Genomic DNA, 19,283 nt, shown 5'->3' with positions numbered 1-19,283 from the left:
AATGAATATTCACTAAGAATTTTAGATTAATACTGAAGATAACAAACTGACAGTATTTTTTAACTCATAGATTCAAAATAATTATCAGATTGTGAAAACTCTTAACATTACAGATAACACAACTATAGGCTTCTTATAAAATCACAAAGTTGCAATATTGTGAATGAAATAACTACTTTTGTTAAGAAAATAATTTATTTTCCATAGTCACAACATATAATTTAGTATCAGTTACTGTACATATATTTTCTTGCAATACTCTGACTGTCTATGAATACTGGATCCACAGATGCCACTTTTGCTGCTATAAAGGAGTGAATACAGTGTAACACTGCCGTCAGATCCTGAAATTCAAGTTCCTAAAAGAAGTAAGAGAAAAAAAAAAGAGAAAATTTGAATTCAATTTAGGTTTATAAACATTTTACACGAATACAGAGCAGACTAGTTAGAAAAAAAACAATGGCCTTAACATGAAAATTTAATTTGTATAGGAAACTGTAAAATTAAAATTGGTAAGAATACAAACTGTATATCCATACCTTCTTCATGGGCAGTGCCATGGGTCAATTTAGTTTTCACTCTGTGCTACTTTACTGTTCACATTGTACTCAGCTTGGACAATGAGATCAGTCAATGTGCAACAACATTCAAATATTGCAACATAGAATAATTCAGGCTGGAAAAGATCTTGAAGATCACTGAGTCCAACTATTAACCCAGCACTGCCAAGTCCACCAGTAAACCATGCCACATCTACACTTGACATACCCCCGGGGATGGTGACTCAACCACTACCCTATGTAGTTTGTTCCAATGCTTGATAACCCTTTTGGCAAAAAAATTTTTTAATATCCAGTCTAATATCCTGGCACAAACTGAGACCACTTCCTTTCATCCTATCATTTGTAACTTGTTTCAGACAGTTGTAGAGAGTGGTAACATCTTCCCTGAGACTCCTTTTCTCCAGGCTAAAAATACTCCACCTCCTTCAGCCATTCCTCAAATGACATGCCTGTCCAATTCTTCACCAGCTCCATTGCCTTTCTTGAAGTGAAGGGCCCAGAACTGGACATAGGACTCAAGGTGTGCCCTCACCAGTGCTCAAACAGGGGGACAATTACTTCCCTGGTCCTACAAGCCACACTATTGCTGATACAGGCCAGGACTAAGCACTCGGCTTTGTTGAACATTATTAAAGTATTTGACAAATAAAGGCTGTTTAAGGATGATGCAGGATCAAGGAGGGTAGGGTAAGAAGATCACATCTTTTCTTAACCTCTGAAGGAGAAATGAGAAGCCAGAGGCAGGGTGAAACATAAAGTGAAGTCACACCACACCTTAATGATAGAAACAAACATGGCTGGCTATGAAATTCATACACACTGATTCACAAAGAGAGACCGAATTATTCCTAAACAGTTCTCAGATTTGTTTGACTTTTTACAACATATTTCACCTTCTGTGCACAAGTTAACTTTCTTTTTCCCTATAAACCCAGACAGTAATAAAGTGATAGTCCAACACAATGACATGTAAATATAATAAAATAAAAACAAATATAATGTAAAAAACCATGTTCAATTCAAGTAATACCACTATGAGTAAAGTCTGCAGCTGGTAAATATATTGTGGGCACACCTGAGACAGTTTTTGGTTTGAGCAGAAGACTATTTTCAACAATCTGCTGGCTAACTAGTTGTTTGTTGAGGCACATTCCATATGCTTGTTTTAAAGCAAAAAGCAAAGCATTGGACTTCTGCTTTTTCTGTAACAGAACTTCACAGTGTTCAAAACAAAATTGACCCAATATATTTGGAAGTCAAACTATCCCAGAAAAGCTCACCATCACATCATTTTGTTATCCAAGGCCAGGTATTTACTAGGCACATGTAGTCCCACTACTAATGAATTGTTCACTAGTACTGTGGGGCATGATTTTGCAACCCTATTTGGGGCACAGCTGGGAAATTCTTGGGAAAGGAGGGACCTGCAAGCACAGCCTCTTCAAGGAGAGTCCAGGGCTTCCCTGTGTCACATACAGCAGGTTCTAGACAGGTCCAAGTAATGATGAGCCCCACAGTGAGGCAGGGGTACATCAGGGTAAACGTATGTAACAAAGTGCAGAAAGTTCACCAAAAAGGTAACAAGCCAGTGAAGTAGGAGGTGCTCCTGGGAGAGCAGATAACACCCCTGAAGGCACTGAAACTGATAGAGAAGCCATAGTGGAGCAGAGGAAAGCATGAATGTATTTAAGCACAAGTCATCTTTGTCATAAATTCTGGGGGCAAAAAGCTACTGTTTTTCCCATTTAAAATGACATTTAACTGACATTTGAGAAGCAAATATAGGAAGAGGTTTCTTAAAATACAGTTTATTGACAGCAGATGTTGAATTTAAATATTAATATAAATTAATATAAACACTTCCAGGAAAAAGAAACAAAACCAAAACAACAACAACAACAACAAAACCCAAAAAACCAAACAAACAAAAAAACCAAACCACAATGCCACTATTTAAATCTCCAAAACTAAAATTATGTACACAGTCATGATTATTATGAAATATGCAATATGTAATATGCAATATGCAATAATACATGCCTCAATACATAAGTTTTGGCTCCATCAAATGTTTTACATCTACTGAAATTCCATCTTTAAAACCAAGAAATTAAAAAATATTACCATTCCCATTAATCTTAGATTTGCTCCAAAATCAACTGAAATCACCCAGCAATCTCAGCTTAAGTTATGACATTCAACACAGTAACCAAACACAATCAAACAGAGGGAAGAGAGCCCTTCACAGAGTTCCCATTTCTCTACTCCAGCTTTATGCATTTCCAATCTATAAATGTTTATGGAGATAAGCAAACAGAGGTAACCTAACACAGACTGTAGACAGGATTTCAGACTGCTCTAACAACACTATTTGGAGAGCTTTGGGTAAAGAAAAGGGCAAAGACCAGAACATCTCATCACTGTGAGTCAGTCTTTCCCAAAGCCCCAACTGCAGAGTCTTCTCTGTTTCCAACACAGTTCAGAGCATGGATCAAAGTGCAGTAGCCCCTTTGTATCTGAGAGAAGTCATCTAATCTGTTGTGAATAACCATTTTAATACCAATATGCTCTTGTTTCTGTAAGATATAATCTACATAGAGGTGGAAGGCTGGCAGTAACACTAAACCTATGCTTTATGTGACAGCAAGACTATTTTCTGTAGTTAATACTTCAAGTCCCCCATTTTTGGATTATTTTCAAGACTGGTGCCAATTTTGAAAGTTATTACAGAGCTTAAAAAAAATTGTGTGGCATATAAGCACTCCTCATACAGTTTACCAGCTGGTCCACTCTTCTCTCTCACATCTTCACCGTTTTATGTTAGGTTTGAGCAGGGATGAGCAATCCTCTGAGATCATGAAACAGGAGCAGAGCTCTGGAAATGTTGTCTTGCAGGCCTAAGTTAGATGTGGTCACCTGTGGTGGCATCAGAAAAGTGGGGCTCATCTGAGGCCTCATGCACCAGAAACTTCCAGAAATGCAGCTTATAACAGTAGTATTTGATTCAGAAGACCACTAAAGGGGTAAGGCTGTGGAGCTTTGTGTCTGAAGGATGTTTGATACCTGTGCTGGCTGCCTTTGCAATCCTGCAGCCGGCTAGTCGGGTGTAGATAATGAGGAATAGTCACACTTATCTGAGGATAAGCTGGGATAGGAATTTGCTTGCATGTAGGTTACAACAGAGAAAGGGGAAGAGGACTGGGGGCTAGTTTAAAAATATGGGTATAGTAAAAGATAAGGATGGCATTCTGACTTGAGGAAATGTAGAAGTTGCATAGTCTGAAGACTGGGACACAATGTCTCTTCGCTATCTTGAATACAGTTTTATAGGTGGAAATTTAGCTCCTTTAGTTTTAGAATGTAATATGAATTCTTCCTAGAAAATAACATCAATGACACTTCTTTCAAACAAATACATTGCTCTGGTAGTTTATTTTTTTTTAAAGTAACATTTCTCTCTGTACTCAGTCAGGCAGATGAATAACTAATCATTTTATTTGTGCTGTACCATCTAACAGCATCTTTATGTTTACTTTCCTTATCTGAATTTGCTGGTTTTTTCTTTAATTGAGATTGTCAGTTTTTATGGAGAATCTGTGCACGTCTAATATTTCAATAATCAAAGCTATTTCAGTTTACTGTATGTACTGTAATAAATAGATTAAGTACAACAAAGGCATTAGAAGGAAGACACTGAGAGAGGAACACAAAAGATCGGATTAAAAGCAGTGGGAGGACAAGACTGCACAACTTCCTGCTGGTACTGAAAATATAAAAAATGAGCACACTGCACTGACCTCCTTCACTGTGTGTGCACAGCCAAGGAAAAAAAATACATGTTCTTATTATCCACCCACTAGGAGAGTAGGATTTATTACATATCATAGTGATTGACAGGCCTGTTGCATTATTACCATGCACGCAATTTTACTGACAACTTCTGAGAGCTGTTGAATTGCTATTTGAACAAGACATGAGCCTGTACCACATAAAAGGAAAATAATGGAGATGCTGACAGATAGTGTTATTGTGCCCTGTACATTTTGTGACTTTAAGGACACTGGTAAGTCTCAGCATATGTTATTTGTTGACCAGAGCAGAACTCTTACCACTGTATTGTTCAAGATATGTTTTCCAGTCAGACTGGGTTTTTTTTTTTTTTTTTTTAATTTTTTTTTTTTAATTTTTTTTTTTTTTTTTTTTTTAGTTTTTGTGGGGGTTTTCTTTTTTTTGTTGTTGGTTTTTTTTTTGGTTTTGTTGTTCTTTTTTTGGTTTTGTTTTGTTTCTTTCTTTGCTTGTTGGTTTTGTTTGGGTTTTTTTTTTTTTTTTTTTCAGGTTAAAAGCCCAAACAAAGATATCCATGTTTTAGCTCCAGACATAATGGAAGTCAAAATGGAAACCAAAATTCTAAATCTGGTTCTGTATCTTACCAAGTGTAGCAGGGCTTGGTTGTTGTCATGGATGAAAAGAATATGCAGGTGTCCTGGGTTGTAGTATAAGATGTGCACAAAGTATTCTACCACCATCTTCATGAACTGTTGAATCCAGGTGGGGCAGTGTTTTCCCACACCTCCTCCCTCTGGGCCATTATCTTCTGTTAACGGCCCATCAGATGCCTTGCCCATGACTCATAGATAACTCCCTTCAGGAGCTATCTCTGTTTAATGGGCCATCAAGGACCCCCTGCATGACTCATCATCCCATTGTGAGATGCTCCGCCCAGGGGGAGAAACCAAGCATTCTTACCTGGATATAATCTGGAGTTTGGGCTAGTACAAGTAGCCCTTACCCACTGGATTCCCAGAGGACCAGAGCTACCAGATCTTTCTACAGGATCACTGCTTCAGGAAGACCACCTCATCTGGACTGCTTCCATCACTCTGCTCAGGTTGTGTTCTGACTCTGTCAGTGGTCTTTTGTATTATTACATCTATATTTTCCTTTTTTTTTTTTCCTTTCTTCCTATTAAATTATATCTCTGACTTGGAGCCTCTCATTTGTTTTGCTGTCAAACCACTACAACAGGGCTCTTAAGTTATCTTCTTGTCTCTCTAAAACAAGAAATTTATGAGACCAGCAACATCTAGTTGAAACTTCAATACGGCTCACAATACCCTATTGACCACAATGGTTTCTTATTTTTCTTCAATAAATATTTGAGACTAAGTAAGATGAAAAGGGAAATGCTCAATTAAAACATGCTTGTGAAAAAAGTCTCATCTTCCAAATATATAGCTACAGTTTATCAAAGGGAAATAATGCATCAATACAAAACTGAAATTATTATTATTATTTTCTTTTTTAGAGCAACCTTGAAAGTTCAGATAAAGAATATCTATTATTATTAAGATTACTTGTAATTTCTCAATACTAAAGGTGGGGTAAGTTCAGGGAAGTACTGAAGTGGGAAACTATTAAAAGTTTTAGGAAATATCAAGAACCTGAGGGAGAAACAACTGTCAGCAAAATATATTATCTCCTTTCAACAGAAAACATTTTAAATGGAGGAATGCAATGTTCACCTAAAACTAAAAGGCACAGAAAGAAGTACTTGGCTTAACATTTAGAAGCCAAAATACAAGAAGAAATATCACATCTACCTAGTAAACAAGACACAAAAATAGAATTCCCAAATGTGATTTTTTTTTACTCCCAAGAATTCATAATAATGTACAATTAGACATAGTCTGGAAAACTGTTTTGCAACTCTGACTCTCTGTTTTCTGCCAAGGGAACGTAAGTCATCTGTATCAAGCTTTCTTTCATGCATAGTGGCTCATTTGCCGAGGAAAAATGAGACTTCTATTATTTGATGAGATTTTTGATTCTCATTATTGGCTGCATTTCACTCTATAGCACCATCTGGCCCTATGAAATCTCTTTCAGTGCAATAAGCAGAGGCAAATACTGGATTATACTATGGGTATTAGTGCTGGGCATTTTCCAGCCAGCCTGTAACTCTCAAGCCTAAGAAACCATTTGGGTGGTGGTATGTATTATATAGTTGATTATATATACCAGTTATCTGAAGTGGAGAGGCTGTACAGCTGTGTCCCAGCCCCATTTAATGCGAAATCCTAGTGGGTACATTGCTCTTTGCAGCGGGAGTTGTAAAAGGTGTAATCACTGAAATGCTGATAAATCCTCAGCTACTTAGTATCAGCCTTTCCTCTGGCCTTTAATGAGCTTTTTCTGGGATCAGAAAAATGTACACATATGTACACTTAGGTGCATTGATACTAAGAATCCTGTATGAACCAATCCCATATCAACTTCCATTGATACTTTCATGGTACCTCACAAATATTTTTCTGAATTTTGCCAATTACAAGATGTTTTCATTAGAGCTATGTGAAAGAGTAACTTTCAATGTTTGAACAAATCTGTCTCCTGAATAAAATTTACTGCAAATGTATCATAACTCATTTATAATAATTTTACAGATAATCAAATTTTCATAAAAATGCTAAAATTTTCAATTCTTTTTATCTGAAGAGTAAAATCAGGTAAAACCAATTAAAAAACCTAATTTTCTCAGAAATAATAATAAAAAAATTAAAAATCAGATTTAAAAATTTAAAAATCTTACCACAACAGAAAGAGGAATGATACAGTATTAAAGTAATAGAATTCCATTACATGCATTGGAATTGCAGCCCTTGGCTAATCACACACTGGGACTATCTAATGATTTAATTAACAGAGATACACAGAGTAGTGTATGCATGCATACAATCTTCCTGTCTGACCTGAAACAAGTTATGTAAGCTTTCTGCAAAAGATAATCACATGTAAAACGAAGACAGTAGTACCTTTCTGTCTTCAAGAACTACTGTGAGAATGAAGTGGAAATGGCCTGCTACTAGACAAATTATTATACATTGTACCTTTTGTAACAGATATTGTAACACCTTTTACAGTAGAGCCAAGAGGCAACTCAGGTTAAGCTTGCTGATGAAATCCTGAATAATTTACTAATACAGATGTATAAAGGAAGATATATTGCATGTATTGTAACTTTATGATAAATAAGGAAGGTTATGGACTTCTTACTTATATTTTTTAAACATTAGAAGGATAGGTAATATATATCTTTTGTCTATGGTCAGTCTAGAAAAAATATCATTTTATAAGTGACTTTAACCTGTACAAATCCAGGTAAAAGTATTTGAAAACTTTCACAGGTCTTCAGATACTTTTCTGTTGTTTCACTGGCTCTTGTCAACCAAAACCCAGTTGAACCACACTCTTATCCTCCTCTTCTATGTCATATCACACCAAAGTTCTCGTCATTCTTTTTAAAATCATATAACCTAAAAACTGTCTATTTTTTTATTCAACAAATTTATTCAAAATTTTTATTCAATTTTATTCAATTTTATTTGGGATCAAATTTTATTTTTAATTTATTTTTTTTTTCATAAAGCAGTTTTTAGACATTATATCTACTATAAATTGACAGAATCACTTCAGAGATTTTATCTTTCTGAAAGAGTAAAATACCATCATAACAACTTCATAACAGGCTTGTAGAAATAGCACAATAAATCTATGGGTATTACATTGCTTGTATTTAATGTGGAGTTTCTAAAGAATCAGCAAAAAAGGATAAGCTGTGATGTGTTCACCATATGTATGTCCCAGTAAATGGGATTTCTGGTGGTTTGGCAGTAATTTTATGTCATGTTTAACTGAATTGAAAAAGAGGATGTTGCTTACCTTTGTCTCAATTTGTTTGGTGTCTACATTTTGAAAAAGCAGCTTTACTCTTGTTTTCCCATCGTCTGATGAGCCTTTGAGCTGAGAGAATTTAAACCTCCACAACACATTCTAAAGAAAAAGAAATTTGATTAAGGACTCTGCTACATGTTTTTACCTAGAACTATAGAATGATGATCAATGTTTGTGTGCTAAAATAAAGCACTACAGCAGTAATGCAGTTCATGATAACAGGCTCTTTGCAGAGCAATTAATATCTCTGTACCCTTTGTGAAAGCAAAAGATGCAATATTAAAATTCACTATTAAACTATTTTGAAATTCTCTGTGATATAAATATTTCAATCACCTACATAGCATAAACATGGCGAAAGCTTAATTCCATAAAGATCCATGATGATATTTGTATTAGCTTCAGTATGAACACAATTCCATGCTATAGCTTGATCATTCATATTTCAGCTGGCTCATTTGCATAACGCAGATAATTGTGACTTATGCAGATATTGCAAAGCTGAACTTACTGATGTGTGAAATGTGGCTTGAAGTTCTCAAAAAAGGTACAGAAATGCAAAAATATTATTATTGAACGTAGTCTCAGAAACCACAAAAATGTGTCCTACATTACATAATGGTTTGTAAAATATATGACTCTAATCTTCTTGGTCCCCCACAGGTTTATGCATGGCATATTACCAGTGTTGGCAAATTCTAGCTATGACACAGATATGCTTTAATACTTATGGAGATATTTAGTAAAAAGAAAAATTGGGAAATTATTTTTGAAATCAGGGTAATTTTCTGTATTTATCTGAAGGTTTTCTATTCATCACCTGAAAATGTATAATGACAGAAACCCACAAGGTAACAACTTGCACCTGGACATCCTGCTGATGTTACCTTTAATGCCTACAATCTTAACGAAAATTCTCTGCACATGTTGAAATGTACTTCAGTGCCTGGACACTGCTGAAGAAACCCAATTTAAATACTTGGGAAGTTATTTCAAAAGCACACATGGAAAAATTTTGCTGTGTTCCATTTTCCAACATGCCTCTTTTCACAATATGTTTTTTTTTAAGTAGACAAGTTGTACCAATGGTCTTCGGAACCCTACTCTTAGCTTAAAATCAAATGTCCTATAAATAAAATCTATCTCCTGGTTCCCGGCAGACATAAATGTCACTGACTTCTTAGAGAGATATAACAGATGAAGAAAAACTGAACTACGCTACAGTACTGTCATGGTGCTTAAACTTTACATTCACAAACAGATTTTAACTGGGTCCAGAGGGCCTAATTAGACCACCTGAAAAGTGTTCAAAGCTTAAATGAGTTTGGCTTTAAACAGGATAGATGACTGTTTGCTATGTAATATAACTGCCAAGGTGGAGATGAATCAAGAACTTAGGAACAATTTAGTAATAATAGGCATTGCTGGAGTCATCATCTCTCTCAACAGTTGACACTGAGTGGGAAAGACAAGAAGTAGAGAGGACTGGAAGACGGAAGAAAATGCACACTTTGGGATCCCTTTATGTTGAGGAGCGGCTGGAGGCATAGGATGGGGAAGATGAACCAACCAAGCCAAGATAAAAAGAATCTCTACAATGAGATATAAAGCAGATGCACGCTACAGAAATATATCAGTGATAGGCACAAAAAAGATAAAAGCTGAATGAATTAAGCCCATCAAGAGCCTAGAATAAAATGCAGGAAAATAAACTGTTCTAGAAAAGTTCTTTAAAGATATATTTCTCGGGTTGGAGAGATGACTGAGAATATGCTAGAGAAAAAACCCTGCAGATACCATGGTCAGTGAAGACAAGGGAGGAGGTGCTGCTCTTGAAGGACTGCACCTGGTGGGAATGACCCACGTTGGAGCAGTTCATGAAGAGCTGCAACCCACAGGAAGGACTCATGCTGGATTCTGGAGGAATGTTTCCAGTGGAAGGGACTCCATGCTGGAGCAGGAGAAGAGTGTGAGGAGTTCTCCTCTTGAGGAGGAAGGAGGGGCAGAGACAGCATGTGGTGAACTGGCTACAGCCCCCATTTCCAACCTACATGTGCTGCTGGAGAGCAGGAGATAAAGAAAATGGGGAAGCAGAGAGGGGTGGGGGGAAGGTGTTTCAAGATCTGTTTTTTATTTCTCATTAGCATCTTCTGATTTGATTGGCAATAAATTAAAATAATTTGCCCAAGTGAAGCCTGTTTTGCCCATGACGGTCACTGGTGAGTGACCTCTCCCTGTATTTATCTTGACCCACAAGCCACTCAGAAGGAAGCCAGGGTCAATCCTGCACACTACAAACCAAAAATTCTTGTGCTTTTTATTTCAGAATCTGCAAAAGGAAGACCCTTTTAAAATTATTTTTCCAAATGTAAAAACGAATCTTTTTCAATGAGTACATGAGCTGGTTGCCCAAAAAGTGAGATCTAGATTTAGAGTCATAGAGCAGACAAGTGACTGGCCTTTCTTTTAATAATCCCCTTTGAACACCTGCTGGGGTGTAAGAACATTCTTTGCATCAATTGAAGACCTTAATTTTTTCATTAACTCCGAGAAAAAAATAGATCCTTCAGTAAAATCGCTATGTCCTTAATGAACTGTTAATTGCTTGACCACATTAAGAATCTTTTTTGCATTGGTAGGAAATATTCTGAAATAGCTACGCATATGGGAAAACACAGTTAAACTTCAGGTGACAATCATGCAAAGTAAGATGAACTGCAGAAGTCACCCACTACTGCCTCACTCAGGCTTGAGGATGCAGAGAACATCTCCATCTCTCACACAGATGAAGAATAAATGCACTTGGGCTCTCCAGAATTTTTACTGCTTAGCAATGGAATCAGTCTATCTGCTGGTATTCTGTGTTTCTCCAAAGGTAAGCAACAATGACTCATCTAAATCCTCCTCATCATCAATACTGAAGGCAGGTACTGTGACACAAAGTCCCATTAATAATAAGGTTATAATTTTAAAGGTGGGAGTACATGCAATCATTCTTCACATTTAAAAGAAACCCTTTCTATAAGGTAGAGAAATTATTTCTTACAGTTAGTTTGTGGTTACATGCAAAATGTGTATAATTGTGCAAGAAGCAGGACTCCAGAATGCAGTATCACCTGAGAGAGAGAAGGCTATACAAAAGTATTTTCTGAAATCTTACCCTGTTTCATGAGAGGCACACTTAATTAATGTAAATTTTCATGCAATTTTGGTCATGGTTTCTCTGCACTAAGATTTCAATAGATTTGAAATTTTGGGGCATTTTGGCACCAAACTCACAAAATGCCAACATGCATCAGTATTTCAAAATGCAATGTGTTCCCTCTTTTCTCAGAATGACTGACTGAATTTTTAAAAACTATTTGAGAAGACAGAACTTCTGATAGCATAGGGTTAAAATGTTTCTAAAATCATGGGAACTGTATACAATAGATTCAGAGGAGGTGGAAAAAGGGTTGGACCTGGGAAGGGAACCACAACTACGCAGGCCCTGGAAACAAAGGTTAGGTTTTGTCTTTACTAGATCATGTACCGAAGAAACTGCACCTGCATAATCATCAAATGATCAGTGCTATGATTGTTAATTGTAATGATTGTTTGGTGATGGAATATGATTATTATCTTAAACAAGAATAATGAGAAATGATAATTGGGGGGGGGGCTGATGGAAACTACAAGAATCCATGCTTGGATAAGATCAATAGATTCAATAGAACAATATGGGTTTAATAATTAATATGTAGTTATATAATGAAAGGGTATAAAAACATGCCCATCACGAATCCATGTCAGAGTCAGATTTGGGTCTGTAGCTAGTACCCCTGATTCCCAGAGCTCTTCAATAAATGCACCTGCATATATATATATATAATATATACAATATATATAATTCTGTGATTTTGTGTTTCAATGCTAACAATTCTACCGTACCATTCTATTAATGAAGAAACATTTTTTGTATATATATTTACTTCTACTGTCAAATAAACGTAAAAATCCACTTAGAATAGTACACACTAAAGTACCACTAAATTACACAGAAAATAGTAGCATTACAGACAGGGTTTGAAAGTTGGCATGTATCATTAACCACTCCCTGTAGGCACTTTATATATAGACACTGTTTTGTAAGATAAGTGCATGTAATCTTTTAGATTCTGACTTTGAAAAGCATTTGCCTTAACTCTGTTTATTTTAGACATGACCTAAATTTCTTATGATGGAAGAATAATTAATCCTATTTTATATCTGTAGCTTCAAAACAAATAGAATCAGGTGACATTTCATTTTTTTCATGACTTGTAATCTTTTATAAATCTTGAAGTTTCTTCATTATAACAAACCAAGTTCTCTGCTAAATATAACCTTCCTTTGCTTTTATTACTTGAAAAGGAAGTTACTTTTTTAATATCCTTCTCCAAAATGCATCTTTACATGCTATACAACTATAATCACTCCATTCAAGTCCCAAAATGTCTAGATTTCAGTAGGGCTAGATAAAAAAATAGTATTTGATATTGGAGGAATAAATACTGGAGGTAAACAAAAAGAAAATGCAGTAGATGATAACTTTAATAGATGTAAAAAAATACAGAGTTATGTTTTCCTTTTCTTTTACTCTTACCTTCGTTTTACTGTCAAAACAGGTAAATCCTAGAGCAAAGTCGATTGTGAAACACAGGGTATCCCCTTGCCAACTGCACATATATGTTTTAGACTGAAAAAAAAAAGGTATGATTTTTGAGAGGACAACCATCACTGTAAATTATCATATTAAAATAATATTTTATGCAGGTATTTTTGGCTGGGAAAATGCTCAGCTGACAGCACTGATTCTGCTTTATCTTACTATGTTGGAAAATGGTCAAAAACTTCTGACTGCAAATCAGTGTCACATCTGTCAGCTAAACATTAACTTGAGGTCTTTTATATTTCAAGTTACTCTTCTACAAAATTAATATATTCTTGAAAACCAACCCTTGGAAAATGCAGCACAGAACAAACAAAACCAAATATGACCACTCTAAATTTTGGAAGACTGCTTAGACTGGAGCTATTAATGACTTCTGATATAACTTCCAGTAAATATGCGGGCAACAGTGCCTAAATGTTTAGTCATTGCAGTCTAATAATAGAAAACCATTCTGTCTGCTCGACCTCTCCTTCTGATTTAAACTTTGTAGAGAATCCTTATATTTTACAACACTTTTTAATTTGGTGCCATGCCAGTCCAGCACTATGTTAGTGTTAGTTCATGTAATTTAATAGTAAGCTATCACATCTTAGCAGTGTCTAGCAAGTATCAGTGCTAACTATCTATACACCAATTCCATGATAACCTTTCAAATTAGAAAGGAAAAAAGTCTGTTTTATTAACAAAACTCAGAAGTTCTGCTTAAACTTATAAGCTTTACAATAAAAACTCTTTCCAGGCATTTTTAAGGATCACTAACTTAGGTATATGACAGATTCTGAAAAGACATGAACAAGATTTGCTGTAATATGGAGCAGCCCAATGACATTCACTGCTGACAGATAGTTAATAGCAAAAATGCCCATTGCCTTCAGCACGAGTAGACATCAGATCCTGTCTCCAGTCTTACCTTGCCACACCTTATCAGCCATTTTTAAGATTATACCCTTGTGCCTAATGAAATTTGGAGGGCTTTTTTGTTTCTTCCAAGGAAATATTACTTTACCATCATTGATATATCATAAATCTCAATGTTGCCTCATGCTTAGACATTTTTTTACAGAAAGTTTTGTATCTGGATAGTTTCTTTTAATTAAAAATAACCCTTTACACATAGAATGCTCTAGAGGAGACTGAAAGCATTAATAGAACTTGCTTAAAATGCAAACTACCGTTTGAATTTTTTAAAAAATTTAGTATAATATAAAACTTTTGGATGATTGTAAAGGTTTCTTTACTCCAGCATTAACAAAAATAGTTATACTAAAATACGCATTTTTGAGTTACAGTTATGACATTTTAAAAAGGATTTGAAAGGTCTAGGATTATTATCAGTTCATAAATGCAGATTAGTAATCATCTCCACAATAATGGAGATGTATAATACTTCTCAATAAATTAATTTGCTCATTGTTGTTCAAAGATCACATTATTTGGCATTTAAAAAGATTTCAGTGATTGATTTTCAATTAGAATGACATTTACATATCCTCACATTTCATTCAGTAATTAAAAGGTGGCATTAAGCACCAGTCATAACTTATTCTCTATTATTTTCCAATTAAAAAGGTCATACTAGCTGAGCTCTGACTGAGCAAAGCAATTTTTAAAACGAATAAAATTAGATTCCCATAACGGGTAAGCATGTAATTGCTCAGCCACAAATGATGAATACTAAAATGAACTATGCACAAATAATGAGCTTGGAGTATTTTAAAAATATTCAATATTAGGAAATAATGGAACCAGTTTGGAAATTATTCACAAATACTAGAGACAAACATAATATGCTTCATTTTCACTGTTATTAAAAATAGATATGTGTTTTGTACCTAAAAAACAGACTCTGAGTTTTCTTTACAACATAATTATTTGTATTTTTCCATATAAATTTAAAAGCCTGCTCATGGCATCTCCTCAGTGACTTTGAACACGTTCTCAGAAAGCTCTATGGTAAGGACCCTCATCTAGACTCATTAACAGTAGGACAGAGCCTTATTCCTTTCCATTTTTGCCTTTGGAATCAGTTTCCCATACATGTGTAATTGTGATCACCCTTGGCTACCTACATCAATTGTTTACATGGAAAATTAAATATCAGAGGTCTAGGTTCAGCTGTCTTTAAGTGACTTTTGAAAAAAAACAAAACACTGCATATTAGTCAGCTTGCTAAGACACAGTTTAAACAACAGAGAGAATAGGCCTCATAGTGCAATAGCTAAGAAAATTGTACTATACAACCTAGATCAATCATCTAATGTTTTCTGAGCAATGTAACAATCCACAGAATTTTATATTTGTAATAACAGACTATCATGAAACTTTTACCTGTGTAATGTTCAGGTATCAGTATCTCAATGCATGTTCTTTTAGCTCATGAGAAGATCACTCAGTTGATAATATCACTGTTCAAATAGCAAAAGAACAGTGTCTCTGACTCATTTATGACAGAATTCCTCAGACAGGTCTCCTGTCGCTGAGCAGAAGTATGACTCTTGTCTATCTCTGCTTCTGGCACCCCTCCTTCAAGTCTCTGAGAGGGTTCAATAGTTACAATGACTAAACATACACCCTCACTCTCTTTCCCATAGACAGAGATTTCCCAGAAATAATTCAGCTTTGAACTATGTATGGTGGTCAAGAAACAACTGAGTATAGCACTTAGTGCCATGGTCTAGTTAACAAGGTGAGGATCAGTCTGGTTGGACTTGAGGATGTCACAGGTCATTTTAATCAGTTTTTACAAAAGGACAAGAAGGGACAGTTTGCTTCAGTACGCTAAAAGAAAGACTGATGTAGGGCTCTGTCTAACATTAAGAAACATTACAAATATAAACAATGATGAGCCAATTAATTCCAAAACCAGCTTTTATGATTATGAGTTACTATGACTCTTTCCCTCAGGGGAGAGAATGTGTTTGCAAACAGATCAGCTAACACAAAAAGAAGGGCTTTGAACTCAGTTTGCAGGTGTTAGGTACCCAAGACAAGAGGTGAGTAAACACTCAAACTGGAATGCATGTCTTTTCCCATGCACTCAAAATAAATGCATGGGAGAAGACAAGAGGGACTTATTTCCACTCAGAGAAGAGAGCACAAATATACCTCAGATGTGTGCGAGAGACAAAGCCTGAGGGACAAACAGAAAGAGGGACCACTTCATGGGAGTCACCAGGCTGTGATGAGACTGGAGAACAAGGACTGGGTGGGTAGCAAGCACCACTGCAGCCCAGACACAGATGTTTGGGGGAGGAAAAGCAAGGATAAAGAGAAACCCTCCTCCTCTTCAGTTTCCTTCTGTGTGTTGGTGTCCTTGTCCACAATAAGCTGTAGTACAATGGCAGAAGGAAGCACACAAGCCCCCCGGATCAGAGAGGCCTTCTGATTTCTCCACACATATGGGTCTCCCATGTAGACTAAAGGTGTAAGTTCATTTGGTTTCTTCTGGGACTGGGCAGTCCAAATGCTTCTAAATAAATCATGACATGCAACAGATTATTTGCAATAGACTTCTGTTATTGCTGGAATATGAGTTTATTGCAATGCTTTAGATGGAGGGCTTAAATGTGCCCAAGTTCTGCCACAGGCATCCAATGCAGTATCTCTTCTTTTTTGAAGACTTAGAGTACTTAACATTACTCTGATGTGGGATTGTGTTCTGTCCAAGAAATAGGGCTTCTACTTGCTTTTGTTTTTCAGTCAAGTTCTTTAAAATCAAGATTAATAACAATAAGTAACTGTCAGTTGAGATAGCACATTCTGACATCATCAACGAAGATTCTTAGTAAAATTACCATTTAACATCATTTTTTAAGAATCAGGGCACCAACTTTTTCAGTCAGTACTCCTTTTCCTAAGTTCATGACAAGTAAGTTTTCTAAGGCTCAAGTGAGACTCATGGATGTTGCTCATCTAAGTGTAACACAGAAAAATGACATAGTGTATATTCATTTTAAAGGATATTGCTTTTACAACTCTAATGCTGTTGGTCCTAATGTCTCATCAGATTTACAGTTTCAAAAATTCAGCTAATGATTGGCTACATTGCAGTTAATCATTGTCTTGCATGAAGGAAACCCTCATTTTTCTTTAACTACAGCACCGATATGCAATATATTCATCAATTTTGGACTCAGCCATGTTCTGTTGAGCAGGAATTTTAGTGGTTTTAATCAGCCAAAATACAGAAATAATAACTACCTTCTAGTCTAAGTGAATACAAATTGGGCATGCACATGATTTTGCTTGTTTATTTTCCAAAAAGCAATTGCAAAGCTGGAAATACCATTACACTTTCTGGTTTGAACTATGTATTTTCCCTGCTATGCTGTTAACTACTTTATAGATATAGATATACATTTGCTCTAAGATGAGCTGTAAAGGTTTATTACATGTAAATGGGAACACAGACATTATTTCTCACTATACTCATGATACAGAATTTAATACACACTTTCTAAAACTAAATTATAACCAGACAGCACAGCATTTAGGCAATAGCCATATCCATGCAGTGTTCATACTGCATACTGTATTCGCTTACTCACTTTAAGTTAAAATATGTGCTATGCATCTCTGTGGAAATAATATGCCATCGAAGGAAAAAATGCTAAAATCTTTCTGAAAATTTTCCTTTCCTTAGAAAAAGTATTTGCATTAAAATTAAATTATGCTGTGCTAATCCAAAGAATATATTTTTGGAGTAGAAGACTACAGCATTGCCAATTTGAACTGATAAAATTTTAGCATCCTCCAAATATCCCTTACACTTGTTTCTTTTTATTTCTGTAACCAAATCCCTCCCCACGTTACATTGTTTTTCTTCATTTTTATATCAATGTCAGTAAAAACTGGGAGGAATTTTGTAGGACTTGTCAGAGGAACTTAAATGCCCGAAAGAGAGAAAAACCTCAACAATGTGTTCTTTTATTCTGCATTAGAAATAAAATAATATGCATCAGCATTTAAGATACAGTGACAGGGAGGGGAAAAAAAATTATATGAACAGCAGATGGTCTGGAACACAGATTCTTGCATTAAGACTTTATACAGCAGCTTTTTACAAACTTCTAAATCATACGAGAGTGACGGGAGTAAGGTGTCTTAATGCATCCAATGTATTTACAAAAACATAGAGTTTGGTAAAAGCCTTAATATGGGACCAGATAAGTAAAAATAAAAAGCCTTTATGAAAATTCCACTTTTAGCATAAAAAAAATCAAGCAGAATGTCAAAATGAAGATAAGAGCAACCAGAGTTATTATGGTTGTACTGAGAAATACATATCAGCCCACATATAGAGAGAGTACTAGAAGGCAAAATCAAACCTCTTAATTCTGAACACAGCCTGCAAAACTTTCAAGAGTCTTTTTGCATGAAATTACTAGCACTAAACAGAAAAACTTTTTAAACTCTTTGAAACAGCAGAATCGCTGAATTAAAAATGCAGATGCTTCGGCTTTCTCATATTTAAAAAAAAATTTGGTATTTTAGCATAAAATATTGTATATATAATTTTTTAAAAAACCCAAGACTTTCAGAACATGTTTATAAAGTACATTGAAAGCATTGTCACTCTGAATTCACATTATATAAGAGGAAAATGAAGCAACAATGAAATCTGTCATTCATCAAACACATCGGAGTTTTTAGAAATTTCATCTAGAACAGACTTCCAAGGCACAGGTGTATTCCTTTTCCAGATATCAGTAAAAAAGGATCAGTGAAATAATTCCAGTGAGACTGATCAAATAAATATCATCTTCACTCAAAAACTGTGGCAGATCCGCTCATTTTCTCATACCTTTAAGGAATTAATCATACCACAATTAAAAGGTTACAGAACTTTGATAATTATGGATAGATACAAATAAAACCACTTCATTGAAACAAACCAGATCTGATTTAAAATCTTGTACATTCCTTCAAGATCTGCTGTTGCTGCAGCCAAAGGAATTACATCTTAATATCCTAAAATGACTCTTTTTTGCCTATCTTGCTGGTATTGCATGAAAAGTGCATTCTCTTATAAAAGATGGTAATGTAATCTGATGATTTCAAGAAGACATTATAGTTCTTTTTTTAAAACAGTTATGCACATTTGTGGTTCAGCATATATGTATGCAAGAGAGACTCTGGCAGTAAAAGTAAGAGTTTTCAAAGGACACAAATGATGCCTCATTATGTTTTCACTGAATTTCAAAGAAAGCTTCTATTTATTTCAGTAGAAGCATTTTCTAAAGCTCAGTGCTTTAGAAAATAATACCTAGGTTTTAGACATCCATATTTTAAATGCT

At 35.3% G+C, this 19,283-nt stretch overlaps 1 protein-coding gene across 1 annotated transcript in view; it reads right to left on the bottom strand.

Annotated features, from left to right (window-relative positions):
• Positions 1-227: 227 nt before the first annotated feature.
• SNTG2 (syntrophin gamma 2) overlaps positions 228-19,283 on the bottom strand; it is a 219,053-nt gene continuing 199,997 nt past the window's right edge. Inside the window, exons 15-17 of the mRNA XM_066179844.1 lie at positions 12,919-13,011; positions 8,283-8,393; positions 228-359 (exon numbers count right to left, since the gene is read on the bottom strand). Coding sequence (XP_066035941.1) covers positions 228-359; positions 8,283-8,393; positions 12,919-13,011 — 336 coding nt within the window. The remainder of the gene's footprint in view (positions 360-8,282; positions 8,394-12,918; positions 13,012-19,283) is intronic.

This window comes from Chamaea fasciata, unplaced genomic scaffold (genome assembly GCF_029207755.1).
Source record: "Chamaea fasciata isolate MVZ Bird 193981 ecotype frontalis unplaced genomic scaffold, bChaFas1.0.hap1 SCAF_3, whole genome shotgun sequence".
Taxonomy (NCBI): domain Eukaryota; kingdom Metazoa; phylum Chordata; class Aves; order Passeriformes; family Sylviidae; genus Chamaea; species Chamaea fasciata.
The sequence above is the reverse complement of the archived record's forward strand: the minus strand, read 5'-3'. Positions and strand labels throughout refer to the sequence as shown.